Below are 16038 nucleotides of genomic sequence, written 5' to 3' on the forward strand. Positions count from 1 at the left end.
GTACCTTCAGCTTACGATCAAACGTACAGCCTGTATTCTCTCAGGAAATGCTGCTGAATCAAGGAGATTTGAGGAAATACTTGTTTTTTTTTATTTACCTATGCATGGGTCTCGCAAGCGGAGATAAAAGGGCATAAATGCTGATCTTGGCAAGATTTTATTGTAAACTGCCATTTATGTCTGAAGTCAATGTAAACAGACAGGCTGAATCATCTGATATGTAATAACTGATTAATGCAGCAGATCATATGGTGTAAATGCTGCCTATTAGACCTTCTGGATTCTGTAATGCGATTTATTATAACCAAGCAACAGAAATGATGAGAAAAAAGAGAATTGCTCACTGCTATCGTCTGAATAACTTTAATAGCTTTAATCAGCCTCTACAGTTGCATACAGAAAAACATCAAGCACTCACTTTGTTCTTTTGTTTGTCGTTGTTGCTTTGTTTTCTTACTTTTATTACTGAAGGTTTACTGGTCTGTTTTGAAAAAAAAAAAAAAACTTTAAAGCTAGATGCCATTGTTTCAATGTATTATTTTGTAATTTATTTGTTTGTTATTATTTAGTTTGCATTAATAATATTAATACAAAAAGTTTTAAAATAGCAATGTTTATGTCCTTGCCAGATGTTTTCATTCAAAGCAATTTACATTGCATTCATAGTAAACATTTTATGTAAGTACATGCATTACATGTTCATTTCATGAAGATATTTTGTAAATTTAATAAATTTCTTACTATAAATATATCAAAGCTTAATTTTTCATTGGTAATATGCATCGCTAATAATTCATTTGGACAGTATTTACAGTATTTTCTCAGTATTTATATTTTTTGCACCCTCAGATTCCAGAGTTTCATATAGTTGTATCTCGGCCAAATATTGTCCGATCCTAATAAACCATACATCAATGGAAAACGTATTTATTCAGCTTTCAGATGGTGAATAATTCTCAATTTCGAAAAATGTACACTTAAGACTCAACAGTCACATTTATGCATTTGCCAAATACACGCATTCAAAGTAACTTACATTAAATTCAAAGTAAATATCAGCTCATGCATTTCCTGGTAATCTTGGGAGTTTAGTATTGCTAAAGTGCTGTGGTATTTAAGCTACAGTATTGTAAAATTATTTAATAATTAAAAAGTTTTCAAAGAGTTCAATTAAATTGTAAAGTTTGAAATTTGAATTTATATTGATGCATTTGGCAGATGTGTTTATTCAAAGCAATCAATAATGAAGTTATAATGCATTCAAAGTAACTGTGTTATACGTTTTTGCACCTTTTGACTTTTTTTTCAGAATAATATAAATACTTAAAAAAATGCTTTTGCTGTAGTAAAACTGAGAATTTTGAGATTAAGCTGATTGTGACAAAACTACTTTGGTATATTCAAGCTCACCACCATCAGTCATTTAAAGTCTTTTACTGTTCATCACAACATGCATATCTTCATGTGGAATATTTAATATGTAAACTGTACTGTGTCATTGATATTTTGGTCCACATCAATCTGTATCTTATGGACTATCTGTATGATGCTTCACATTTTAGGGTCTCTTGTCACTGTCATTGTATGCAAAGGAAGCTACTTCAACGTTCTGTTAAACTCCCAGAGAAATTCAAACGGGTCTGGAGCACCATAAAAGCGAGTAAATGATGACAGAATTTTCACTTTTGTGGGAATTATTATTTGAAGGAGTGCAACTGTGCAACGGAGGAGCTCGTAAAGTTTCCTTTAACTGCTGCTCTGGGTCATTCCTGTTTGCTTCCGTAAAAGTCAGCCAGTATGTTTGAAACACTTCTGAGAGTAATGAAAGGGAAAAGATAAACCTCCCATCCTTGTGTGGATTCCCTTCCCTGATCAGCATGACTCACGGTGATGTCTAGACGTGTATATATATATCATGCCGATGCAGAGATGTGATGTAAAGTAGATATTTTGCTATACCATGTAAAACTTGGCACACACACACACATATATATGATATTATGATGCATTATATTTGATCAAAAATAAAGTAAAATCATTCTAATATGCTGATTTGTTGCAAAAAAAAAGCAGATACACAAACATTATTGTATATCATCTTAATTACAAACTCGATTGCAAAAGAAATAGAAAATCAAAAATAGTAAATAGAAATCAACTAAGCCCTTGCTTGTCTTTGTCTCTGACTTTGTTGCAAGTGAGTTCTGCTGGTGCTCTTTTGCTCTGTGCTGATAGGACAGGGTCAACATGAAGGACAGCAGTGGAAGTGTGTTATCTGTGAGGGCCATGGAGGGCAACAGACTCTGTATGAAGATAGACAGCCCAGAAAGAGATATTTGACTCAGATGCAGATAGCTTTGGGAGGTGAATCCGGGAGGCGAGGTCTGGATCCAGAGCAAAGCTTGTCTTCACAAGGGTGACGTAATGTTTTGGAACAGACTTTCTCAGTGTTGGGGATTTGTAAAGAAGTCTGAGAGGGCATGCATGAGTCTGCAACAGATCAGCATGAGAAGGAACTCCGTTTGTACACTTTCAGGACAAAATGTGAGGTGAGCTTTAATGTGCAAAACCCACCGCCTTGATGTTAGAGTGATGTGGGTCACTGCTAAGGGTTTTGGGTGATTGCTAGTGGAGTTCACATCCAATTCACTGATATTCTGCTTAGGGTTCTTCCTATTGGATGTTTTCGACTACTGTTTTGTTCACCAGGTTGACAACTGGCCTAACACCAGTAAGACTATATATTACTTTATTTTAAAACTAATGGCTATGTGTGCACTCTTCAGCACGCTGATAGTCTCTTTGCTAAATACTTTACTACATGCAGGTTTGTCCTGATGAGTCTTGAAAAAATTAACAGCAGCTCTCATGCACAGAATCATTCGTGTATGTTACACAAATGGTGATGGACGACTCACATCGCAAAGCTGAATACTTGGTTTAAGTGGTTCGGTTAGATAACGAACTATATTTATGAGCAAGACCAATCATGCTGCTTTATTTAGCAATGCCACTAATAATTTGAGCAATATTATTTTAAATGGTCATTATACATGCATTACATAACAAAAACAAAAAATGGACATGTGTTTGCATGCAACATCCAGACAACTGGTCCACTGCTAACACGCATAGTCAGAAGATTAATATGTGCTTAAATGAAGAGGAAATTTCTCTGGTTAATAATGCACATTTATGTTAAAAATGCAAGCAGAGCTGTGATGAAAGATGCATGTCACCTTCAACGGCTCCGCAGGCGTCAGCCTCATAGATCTTGTGGTATTTGACTCAGGGGAATCGATGTGCATTAGAAAACCCAATAAGGGGATTTTTTTCCCTGTCAATTTTCACTGAATTCCATCACGTCTGGCACAAAGACAGTATGCTGGAAGCAAGAGAGCAGTCTGCTGTCTGCTGACTTTTACACTTTAGCTGCAGGGAAAGAGAAGGTGGTGCTATTTTTGTGTGCATAGAAGTCAAACTGCACCACACCATCCATTTACCTGCTAAACATATTTTCCCTCGGTGTGCTGCATATCTAAATGTGATTTTGAAATGGCAGTTTGCACAGTGTGACATGGAATTACAAACTCTAAAATGTAAAGTCAGATTTAAAATACAGTAAAAACAGCAAGAAGGTGAAATATTATTAAAATTCAAAGATTTCTATTTGAAAATATTTAAAATGTAATTTATTCAAATCTTTAGTCACATGATCCTTTAGAAATCATTCTAATATGCTGATTTGATGACCAATAAATATTTCTTATCATCAGTGTTTAAATAGTTATGCTGCTTCATATTTTTGTGCAAACAGTGATATGTATTTTTTTTTCTCAGAATACTCAAAAAAACAGCATGCATTTGAAATGTATATCTTTGTAACATTATAAATGTCTTTACTGTCACTTTTGATTAATTAAATGCATCCTTGCTCAATAAAAGTATTCATTTCTAATTATCCCAAACTTTTGACTGTGAGTGTATATGTTAAAAGAGCTGTATGCTGCATCTTTTAAATTCATAATCCATAATAACTTCTTATTCTCTTGTAGGTCTCATGAGAAGTATCTCTCTTTGGCTTTTAAAGGAAGAGGCTGCAGTTTGACCTGCCGACACTGCATCTGTTGTGCCAGGTCGACATCTGATAGCAGAATAAATGAGCACATGGATCGCTGAAGACTCAAATAAACTCTTATTCCATCCAGCACAGACTCCAGTTTTCATTTTTCACCGTTATTGCCAAAGTGTCATCGCAACCATTGCTTTGAGCCACGTTATATTTCCTGTAGCACTATCAGATGTGCTCTAATCTTAAAAAGATAGTGCACCCAAAAATGAAACTTCTTTCATCATCCATTCACTCGGTGGTTGCAAAAAAAACACACAGGATTTTTTTTCCTTTTTAGTGCAACACAAAAGGAACAAAGTGTCTAGACTGTTCTTTTCTGTACAATGGGATGATGGTCTGTCGAGCTAAAAAATAATGACGCATAAAAGCACCTTTAAAGTATCCTTATGCTATATTCTAAGTCATACGGTAGCTTTGTGTAAGGAGCAAACTGAAATTGAAATCGTTGTCTGTTAGTTCGTTCTCCTTTTGCATGTATGAAAAAAAAATGATATGAGAGTCAGCCAATGAAATATATGGCTGGTTATCAAGTCAAATTGATTGTCGCCTTACTGTTTATTCATGCTTGCGCAGCTGTAACATATTACATTTTGAATAAACCAGATGAACACTCCTTGCAATATTCCAACAATCCTATGCACAAACCCAGATGGGAACGGATAGCGCTGCCAGTATGATGAGAAGTTACCAGTTGCAGACTGTTATCCCTCAATATATAACAAAGACAATAATATATTTTCATGCTACACAGAGCAGATGCATAACAGTGAAGACTTGACACATCGGACAGGTCATGATGCAACCATTACTTTGGGACATGGAAGTCATCATGCATTGGGCAGATTGGCAGGCTAATAACCATCACAACATGACAATGCCAATGCAGAATATCAACAAAAACTGCTTATTAAGACTAAATTTGCATGCTTAGAAACAGCCTTTATGTGCAAGAAAACATTTACCTTTTAAAAATCACGTGAAGCTTTGTGGGGTCTCTTTCCTCATCGTGTAATTGGTCTGTCAAGAATAGATGGAGTCTACAATAGCAAAACCGTGATACAGGATTCCTGGTATGTCTATAACGGTTATGTAATGTTTTATATAACTGATTTTAAACAAGCACACCGTTATTAGCGAGGCAGTACCTGAGCCCTCAGAGCCTTTGATCCTTTAAGGAGGTTCAAGTCAAGCTCTTGTAATCTCTTTAAAGATAACCAAGTAACTTTCAGATCTCACAAGTTTTAAAGGAATGCAAAACTGACAAAATCGCTGCCCGGTTTCTATGGCCGTTAGTGAGGCATTTGTTGGTCGATGTGCCTTGAAAGTGTAAATACTTCTTGTTTGGCTGACCAGGGGCAGAAATATGAAAACAATAATTATTTTTGCAATTATGTTTGGAGGCATAGAAATTGCATGCTTTAGCTTTTGATGTAAATTAAGTAAAATCACAATTAAGTAATTGTGTGATTTTTGTGTTGCAGGTGAGGTGCCTTTAAACTCTGGACCAAACCAACAGTGCTGAAAATGAAGATCTGTGTTGCTTTTATCGTAGTAGCTGTTCTTCACATCGCTCAGGCTGGTGAGTTTCTGTCTCTCATGCTCTGATGCATCAGTTTTGTCACAAAGTGTTTCAATGGCATGGCTTTTTGCAAAATAAAATAAATGAAAAAAGAGAGGGGAAAAAAGAATAAAATAATTAATGAAAATATAAAATTAAAAATGAATAAAATGTATCTTTAAACTACTAAGCTCATTGTCCTTTGAAAGCATAACGTATGCTTTGAATAAAATAAAATATAAAATGTAGATAAAATATGTTTGTTTGTTTGTTTGTTAGTTTTGCATTATTCATATGAGGTTTCATTGGCATGACTTTTTGCATAGAATAAAATTAATTAAAAAAATAAAATAATAAATTACAATATAAAATAAAAATTAAGTAAAATGAGCATCAAATAATACATTAAATATGTAAACATTAAATACAAATATTTAATAGAAAATAAAAATATGAAATAAAAAAAATATATATTAAGTAAAGTATCTTTGAACTACACTATTATACTTTGAAAGCATAAAGTATAGGTAGTTTGAATCAAAATATTAAATTTTCAATTAAAAAGCCATTATATAAAAAGGAAGGTCTTTTTATATTTAAAATACATGAGTATTTTTTAAGAATAATCAATGAGTTTCTGACATGTTAACATAAGCATTAACACAACTTTGTTTTATAGCCGTGGTTGCATAATTTCTCTTCTCTAATAGCCCTTTGTGTTTGTCATCCCTCTGTTATCTTCTTTAGCTTTCCAGGCTGAATTGTGCTTGATGTACAGTATCAGAGATTAGCTAGCGTGTGGCCGTCCAAAACACTGACATCCTTGTAGACTCATTTTAATCCATCCCACAGAGAGAGGCCGCTTGAGTCTTGTTACTAAAGAAGTCTCTTGGATTTAGTTTGCCAAACCCACAGAAGCCCTTTAAGAATTTTTGTTCCACCGTATTTCATTGTAGTCCAGCAAACTCTAACTCCGGTTTAAGCCAAAACCCAACAGCACAAACCAGATCAGGCCCGTAAATGTGGTGCATTTCTGCTCCTTTCAACTTTGCACAGCAAAGTAGCTTTACTATAATTTAACAAACTGAAGTTGTTTTCAGACCTTGTAGTTGGAAGTGTGATTTGCAATTATAAAAAAGCAGCACAGCCTTCCACATTAAAAGTCAAAATGGATGTATTCTACAGTAGACGCCGGTCATGTAATGGTTGCATGATTCAATACAATCACCCGAATCTGTGCGAAAACATGTTTTTTATGTGCATTTAGAGCAGGATCGATCCATTCCAGCAATGCCTTTGAGCGGGTGCATTACTTTGGGGAAATCTGCATTTGAACAGCTTTTTGTTGAGGACACGAAGAATGATGGCTTTTCACTATTTTGTTTTGCGGCATAGATTCTATATATTGCAACTGCTGGGGACAAAATTAATGTATCGCTTCAGGACGGCTAGTTAGTGGTCATTAAAGCGTTTGTTTGAAATGACAGGCTCCTGTGTTTTCTTTGATTGTGTTATTCTCTGAGAGCTGAGCTCAGGATGAATGCAGTCATTTATTAAAGGCACGTTTTATCTAACAGTTGCTTTGTTCTTTCATTGCCTGTCCCTAGTTAGCTACTTTTTCAGCTGTATGTGTATCCACATTGTGATACTGATATTTTTGAAGTGTGTGTTTCAAACCTGGTTATTTGCCTATGAAATTAACGACAAAAAAACTATCCATGGTTTTAGAAAAAGTGAAATAAATGCTGATTATAAGTGCTTTAAATTCATAACAAAATATAGCTAGGTATTTACATGTTATGTATGCTATCTGAGATGTAGATGAGTTTGTTTCTTCTTAAGAACAGATTTGGGGAAATGTAGCATTGCATCACTTGCTCACCAATGGATCCTCTGTAGTGAATGGGTGCCGTCAGAATGAGAGTCCAAACAGCTGATAAAAACATCACAAGTAATCCACACCACTCCAGTCCATCAGTTAACATCTAGTGAAGTGAAAAGATGCATGTTTGTAAGAAACAAATCCATCATTAAGAATTTTTTTACTTTAAACCGTCACTTCTGGCCAAAATCCATAATCCATAATCCATATCCATGTTTTTATCAGCTGTTTGGACGCATTCTGACGGCACCCATTCACTGCAGAGGATCCAGTGGTGAGCAAGTGATGTAATGCTACATTCTCCAAATGTATTTACATCTTTACATTTTCATAGTTTCTTTCTTTTTGATTTTTGGATAACTATTCCTTTATTCCTTCATTGCATGTTTTGATTTACTACAGGAAAGACAAATGCATGAGAGCATGTTCGGTCCCTTTATAAGAGACCTCTGCACTATTAGGTCACCCACCACGTCCACCTGAAGCAATCTTACAAGTAGCTGAAGTGAATCCTGATTATGAACTTTAGAATTGGTCTGATGCAAATCTTTCGCTCCCAGTAATTGACTTCATCCTCCCAAACATCTTCACCACATGTGCTAAATTCATCATTTTTAATTGCAACTTGGGCTAGAAATCTCTCAGGTAAGAAAAATAAAAATTAGATCTCTTTAATATCCCATCTGTTTGGCCTAGACAGCAAGAAAATTAACTGAAGAGCAATTGGAGATTTCTGCTCAAGTCTTTTCATGCTTCTCTTGACAAAAAAAGGGCAATTTCTCATGTTATGCTATCAACATTTTAATTAAAAGATTTTTTTTTTAATTTAACAAAATTATTAATTTACTATTTAAGTTGTTTTTTATTTTAATTATTTCAGTTTATGTTCATTTTCAAGATTTTACTCTAGTGTTTTTATATTTTATTTCAGCTAAACACTGAATTACATTTATTTGTAAATGTAATGATTTTGATATATATGTTTATATATTGAAATATTTAATTATTTAATTTACTCTGAGAATTAATTCTGAGAGTAAACTGTACTCAGCTATTTCTATTTCTTCTATTTCTGTTGATACATACAGTAAATGAACATTTAATATGATAACCCAAAGTCTCCTGAGCTATGAAAGTGCAATAAGCCGTTCCTCTGGCTTATTATTACTGTCATTATTTTTATAGCTGCATCTCAAGGCCTTGGCTTTTTGTAACACAGAAGAAAATGCATTGGAAATCTCAGTGAAGCCCTTTACTCTCATTTCAAAGCAGAGATATGCAAATGCTCATGATGAAAGTTCTCAGCTGCTCTGGGTCTGGAGATGTGCCGTGTGTATTCAAATCAAGTGCGTGGCTTGTTACAGCATTAAAGGGAAGAATGAGACCCTTTTAATATGTGATGACACTTAAAAGTCTGATTGCAGTCAGAAAAATTCAGTGGTTCATCCACTGACGTATTTTTATCAGAGCAGTAATAACAGACAGACCGAAGAGCTATCATGGTCAATTTTTTGTCTAGACATCTGAGTAATAAAGGTCATGTCTGTTGACATCTTAAAATGTTTGTTTCATTTGAAGGTTTTTCCTTGCAGTAGGCCTATCATATATTTGTGACCCTAAGGTCAATTTATTATTATGGTTACGATGTTTTTTTCTTCTTGGAAAGGACATTTTGAGCTCAAGGGAGGTTTTATTTGTCTCTCTCTCTCTCTTTTTAATGAACACAACTTGTTCTTTTCAGGTCTTCTCAGAGCTTATTTACATTTAAACGTCTATATCTTTTCCAGTTTGTCCAGATCGGTTGCCTGGTCTACAACCCTGGACTCCTGGACACAATGAAGCCCACAGAGTCACCATCGGTCACGGCCGCAAAGTCGTCCTCACATCATCCGCGACCGTCCATTCCATCGAGATCCTCAACGGAGGTAGATCTTCCTAATAAAACCTCTTTCAAACATCATCCCTCATGATGAAGGTGAAGCTTGACATGAGCCGTGACAGGCTTAAATCAAAACACATTTCAGACGATTCGCCCTGAGCGTGGAATATTCTAGAGTTTGATGGGGGAATTCCATCACAATCCATGCCAAAAAGTAACCATCTCTTTGTTCTTTTAGAACTAGAATTGGAGAACCTCCTGCATGCTCACTGGTTGAAAATCAAGCAGGAAAGATCAGGATTGGTTTGATTCTTTTGATCTTTTTAGGGAAGCTTGTGATCGCCGATTCCAGTCGACCCATTTTTCTGCGGGCTAAGCACATCCTCATCGGGAACAAGGGTGAACTTCATATTGGCAGTCAAGAATGTCCTTACAAAGGCAACCTCACCATCTCTCTCTTTGGCAGGTATGAATATAGGCTTTGAAAAATCATCCTAAAGGAGGAGCTTATGATAAAATGTTATTTGCTTCATTTAAAAAATATAATTAACAAACATTAGGAAGTATTCTCCTGTATGAGTAGCCAATGAGTTTGCTTCTCAACATTCAGATATATGACTAGTGTCAGTTACAGCTTGTTTCAGAAACCCTCCTCCTTCCCCAGCTCCACCTGTATAGATCTGCTACGGGGTGATTCATTTATGCTATATGGGGTTATTTCATCTATGTTATATTTGCAGCAGAAATATTCCTTACATGCTCACAGCAGCATGTTGTGGATGTATTTGCAGTAGCAAGTCTTGGTACAGCAGCGTAGCAGATCTTTGTCACGTACATTATCATGCCAATCCCTCCAAGAGTTGTCATGACAGAAAAACAATAGTTTTTTTTACATACAAATATTTATTGAATGTAATGAATGAATGATTCAGTGACTCACTCACAAAGTCACTTTTGCTTAATTCCTGAATGATCCACATTAATGAATGATCAAGTCATTTATATGTAACAATATAATTATATATTAGTGTTCTTGAAGCTCAATTGGTAGAGCACTGCGATATCAAGCGCAAGGTTGGGGGTTTGATTCCCCGGGAACACATGATATGTAAAAATTTATAGCCTGAATGCACTGTAAGTCGCTTTGGATAAAAGCGTCTGCTAAATGCATTAATTTAATTTAATTTAATTTAATTTAATTTAATTTAATTTAATTTAATTTAATTTAATTTAATTTAATTTAGCCATGATCCATGCATATATTGCAGTATATGGAAAAATCGAATCTTTAGTTTCCCATTAATATAATTTAGTACATCGCATTACATTTTCCAGTATATTCCCTTAAACGTAAGAGTAGCCTTGCTGCTGACACATTGTTAAAAAATTAATAAACAAAAAATAAACATATCTATGGTGTTAGAAAAAGTTAAATGAATGCTGATTATAAGTACTTTTAAATTAATTAATTACCAAATATAGCGAGGTATTTAAGTGTTATGTATGCTATCAAAGATTTGTAGATGAGTTTGTTTCTTCTTCAGAGATGGATTCATATCAATCATTTGCAGTCTTAAATTGGGAATTTTAAAAGCGTTCTCTTCAATGCTAAATGCATGGGATTATTTGCTAATCTGATTTGTTGTTGTTTTTAAAAAGGTCTGACGACAGCGAGGTCGAACACAGTTATTTTGGCCGCAAGTACATTGGCATAGGAACTGGAGGAACCTTGGAGATTCACGGCCAAAAAAAGCTTTCATGGACTTTCCTGAACAAAACCCTCCATCCGGGGCAAGGTAATGAGAACAGTTACCGTTTCGAAAGGAGCTGGGGCAACAGAGGCATCATCATTCACGTCATCAACCCAAAGACCGGAGATGTGCTGCACACTGATAGGTCAGTGGGACACCATCTCTCCTCCACATTTCTTGCTCTTAAACTTAATTTCTAATTAATGCATGCTTGCTTCTTGACAGATTGTTACTTCAGTACATCATGTAAAACCAACTAACTGATGGCTTTAATGTGCGGTTGGAATTAAAACCGTAATTACAAACCGACTGTCAAAACAAACAGCGCTTCCAAGTTTGCATCTTCACAGGCGATTGATCCATGACTATTTTTCATCATAGAAATGAGCGTCTGTTATTGAATCACAGCCTTCAAAAAACATTCATACTCAGTATGCTTACTGGCTTTTGTAATGTTCCTTGACTGGTCTGTGATAAATCTCTGTGACCCACTTTTACGTTTGTGTGTGTGTGTGTAGGTTTGACACATATAGGAGCAAGGACGAGAGCAGACGACTGGCCCAGTATGTAGACAAGGTGGAAACTGGGCAGATCTTGGCCATGGTGGTGAATGATGAAGGATCCAACAACCTGGAGGATCTGGCTAAAAAGGCTCTCACTAAGCTGGGTAGCCAACACTTCCATCGACTTGGATTCCGGTACGATGACCCATTTCCAACGTAGCAATAGTTGCTTATCCATGACCGGTCTAGAATTTGCGTTTAGTTAAGAATTGGACACTGAATTTAGGGCAGTCTTGTCCAGTCAGGTATGCGTGAGTCAATCAGCCTGGCTGCATTCATATTTTCCTCTTTGCATTGCCGCTGGTCTGAGACCGGGGAAATATATTTCTTGAAATAGCATCTGAATCAGTGGCAAACCCTGTTCCTGTAGTTCTACCTTCCTGCACACAACTCTAATAGAGCTTACAAACTAGAGGAAAAAAAGTGTTTGATGGAAATGCATAAAATATGCCTCAAGGGTGTGGAGAAAAAACATAATAGTAATACATTTTTTCTGGTATAGCGCCTTCCCTACTTTCATGCAAAGTGCTTGACAGACTAGATTATAAAAGGAGGTAATAAAAAATAAATAAAGAACATAAAAATACAAACAGCAAGCCATTTTGAAATCATTAGCTTAATTAATCTGCCATTTATTCTTTTGCACAAAGGATTGTGTGCAATATTAGCCTAAAAAGCATATTATGAAAATCTAGTAAAGCATATAATCGAATTCTAATTGTATACTATTTAGGAAGGATAATGAAATTGAGATGCAGCACGTGATTGGTTGGTTTAGGTGTGTTTCATTAGAACTGGAACTGAATTTTGTGGGATGGTCCACCTCCAGGAACAGGGTTTGGGAAGCCCTTTCTGTTTATGGAATATAAACTGAATTTATGAAGTCATTATTAGAATTAATTCTAGAACATTGCAAATGGGCTGCACATCGTTATGAATTAGGAATGAAAAATCAGAGATCCAATTAATTTATAGCTGCATGCTCTGTCTGAGCATCAGCAATCATCTCATTTAATTTTTCTTTCTCCTCTGGGATTTTAGACAAAGCTGATATTTAAATAAAGAGTTTTATTATTATTTTTTTTTTTCTGGGACGGTTAGGAAATGCTGTGTCTCGTTCGAATGAAATTGTTGTTTACATGAACGAAGCTTGTGTGTGTGAATAGTATCAGCAGCGCTGTGACAGATAACAGCTTTGGAGTAATTAAAATGTTTAATGAAACACCAAGCTACAATCCGGAATCTGTGCAACATGCGATGCCATGGGAAACTCGTTTGTTCCTAAACTGTTTATGTTAATTCCAGTGTTTTACTAATGCACTATTAAAATCAGACCTGAGCTAACCTGAATTAACAATGAACAATTGTATTTTTATTAACTAATGTTAACAAATATTATTAAATACTGTAACAGATAGAGTATATTACTCGTTAGTTAATATTAGTTAGTGAATTAACTAATGGAATCATATTATATTATGTAGTATTGCCAAGTAAACACAATTATATATCATAAAATAAACAAATGCAAAACATAAATAAAATTTTATTTATTCAACAATGTTAAACATTTAGATTATTATTTTTTGTTTATATAAAATAAAATATAGATTTTGTTAATATTTTTATGTAATTTATTTTTAATATTTTCTGTTTAATTTAATTATATTCAGTTTTTGTATATATAGTTTTTTAAGGGTATTTTATTACTTCAGCTTACACACTTCATTTTGTTTGTGTGTGTGTGTGTGTATATATAGATATATACGGTATATAATTAATGTTTAATTTTTATTTTATTTCAAGTAATTCAAGTTTTTATTATTATTATTATTGTTCAGTTTTAGTTATACATACATACATACATACATACATACATACACAGACACAGAAATTGTTTCAGTTTTAGTTAACAGTAAAACCAATGGCACTGATTGTTTCAGACCACTAATGTTGGTCACATTCAGAAGCGGACTTAGTGATTTGGGGGACCCAGGCAAAACGTATGAATTGGGCCCTATGTATTTGCACACATTTACACATTTAACCTTGAGGTTCCTTTTTTGTTGTGATGCTTGCTGCTGCATAATGGTGCCCAACAGTTGTGTTAGATGTTTAAAAATTGTTTATGTTATAATGGCTTTCTTTAATGTTTTAGATCACGAAATAGTAATTGATTGCTATTTTTTTTTTTTTTTTTTTTAGAAAAGAGATGAATCGGAAGTATAAATTATGATATTAACTTAAAACAGGGTTATGTGGGTGGATTTTTGCATTGGTCTGAACAAAAACTGCAGACGTAATTACTGAAAATGCACATTGAATCTCCGCCAGCAGGAAGCACTTTTGACACTTCAGAAATACAGCGTATTCCCCGTTAACGGCTGTAAACAAAGCAGCGCTGCGCTCATAAATGCTACTTTATCAGATATGCCATGGAAAGTTTTCTGAAGACAGTTGGTTCCCTTCATTCATTCATATAAAAACTTGAATTAGTTGACACACCTTGGATTACACACCTAAGGATTATATCAACCAAACAACCTGCATATGCGTCCTCTACTTGTGTTCTTATGAATAAGGAAGCAGATTTTAAAACAATAAACATATAATACGCACTGTTGCTCAATATTTAATTACTTAATTAAACAAGCAGGAAAGTTCAAGCAGTGTGTTAAATAATGTAAAAAGCAACCATTCGCGTGTCTGCGCTTAATGTGCATCTCGTAGATTTTTAATGGGTAAGTCTGCTTCTGGTCACATTTAAAATACCTTGTCAACAATGTCTATCTGAGCAGAAATCTGGCTTCTTAGAAAAGGCCTGATCTCTCTTTTCTACCAAAATATCTGGATCGTCACGTCTCACGGGCGTCGCGCTCCTGCTGGACAGCAGTGACACCTCTTTGGCGTGTCAGTCTGGTCTAGCCGAAGATAAATATCCTGATGATGGTGTCAGGCTTTTTCTCTCAGAGTGGAGCAGGGGCTGATGGGAAACTCTGGCGTCGTAATTACCCAGTCGTCTCTGAGAAGCGCGAGCTGGCAATCACACCTTAAGTCAACATCATTTACAGCAGTGAAAGTCAGAATGTTTGTCTAGGAGGGACAACTTATTCATGGCCAACTCTTCAGACTTGTCTGTCCCTAACTCAGCTTCCTCTCTCTCTCCTGTGTGTGTTTCTCTGCAGGCATCCGTGGAGTTTTATTGCAATCAAAGGAGATGTGTCCTCAGCGGTCGAGGATCATGCCGTCTATCAAGGTGAGCATCTTTTGCCCATTTGTTCGCCCAGCGATGGAAAGTGGACAGATGGACAAAGAACGAACTAACTTGAAGGCGAGCTGATGCTGGGGTTTTGGGTGTGTTTGTGTGTTCAGGAACCAAGGCTTCGTCTGAGGCCAGGAGCTCTCGGGTGTTTCACACAGGTTACGGAGAGCATTTCACCATCACCACCATCAGTCAGTGGGTTCAAGGTACAAACACGCTTCACCACTGCTGCTAAACACACACACACACACACACACACACAGCACTCGTTTGCAGGTCCAGGTTGTTTTATGCTGGTTTGTTGTTGGTCTAAATGGTGGACCATAAAAACTTAATGGAATAGTTCACTCAAAATGTTTTTATTATTTTATCATCCGTGGTGAAGTCTTATGAAGGCATATTATCTTTGCGAGAGGTAAATCTTTGCATGATGATAATATTTTCATAAATAAAAAAATTCATTAAATTGATCATTTACAATGTTCAAATAAATGCTGTTCTTTTGAGCTTTGTCATCAAATATATAGAAAATGGTTTCCCAAAATATATTTACACACACACACACACACGCACACACACACACACACATATATATATTTATACATTATGTTTTTAGATTATAGTATATACATATTTTTTCATTAATTACATTTATATAATATTGAAATTATTATTTTACTTTTTATATTTTATTTTATTATATAATAAATTAATCTGATATGTACATTTAGTAACATTATAATTACATCCCATTTATCAGTATATTAAAATATATTTTAGTTTATTATATAAGAAGTAAATATAATTGTACATTTATTAAAATTATATTTATTTGAATCCATATATAATTTCAGATTCAGATTCAATTTAATGAAAAAAAAATATGATAAACACATTTATTTATTACAAATATTTTTATATATTTTATTAATAAATTAAAAAAATGGTGTAAGGTCAGCATAATTTAGACTGTTAGGCTCTAAAATGGACAAAAAGCAGCATAAAAGTAAC

General features: G+C 34.9%; 1 protein-coding gene across 2 annotated transcripts in view; it reads left to right on the forward strand.

The window, feature by feature from the left end:
• The window catches only part of LOC113052010 (cell migration-inducing and hyaluronan-binding protein-like), a 112228-nt gene that overhangs the window by 41112 nt on the left and 55078 nt on the right, over positions 1-16038 (forward strand). For both annotated transcript variants that reach the window (XM_026216252.1, XM_026216253.1), the window contains 7 exons: positions 5614-5711; positions 9360-9497; positions 9779-9917; positions 11111-11347; positions 11721-11900; positions 14951-15021; positions 15138-15233. In XM_026216252.1, the coding sequence (XP_026072037.1) occupies positions 5657-5711; positions 9360-9497; positions 9779-9917; positions 11111-11347; positions 11721-11900; positions 14951-15021; positions 15138-15233 (916 nt within the window). In that variant the 5' untranslated portion in view covers positions 5614-5656. The remainder of the gene's footprint in view (positions 1-5613; positions 5712-9359; positions 9498-9778; positions 9918-11110; positions 11348-11720; positions 11901-14950; positions 15022-15137; positions 15234-16038) is intronic.

This window comes from Carassius auratus, chromosome 32, assembly GCF_003368295.1.
Source record: "Carassius auratus strain Wakin chromosome 32, ASM336829v1, whole genome shotgun sequence".
In the NCBI taxonomy this organism is placed as follows: domain Eukaryota; kingdom Metazoa; phylum Chordata; class Actinopteri; order Cypriniformes; family Cyprinidae; genus Carassius; species Carassius auratus.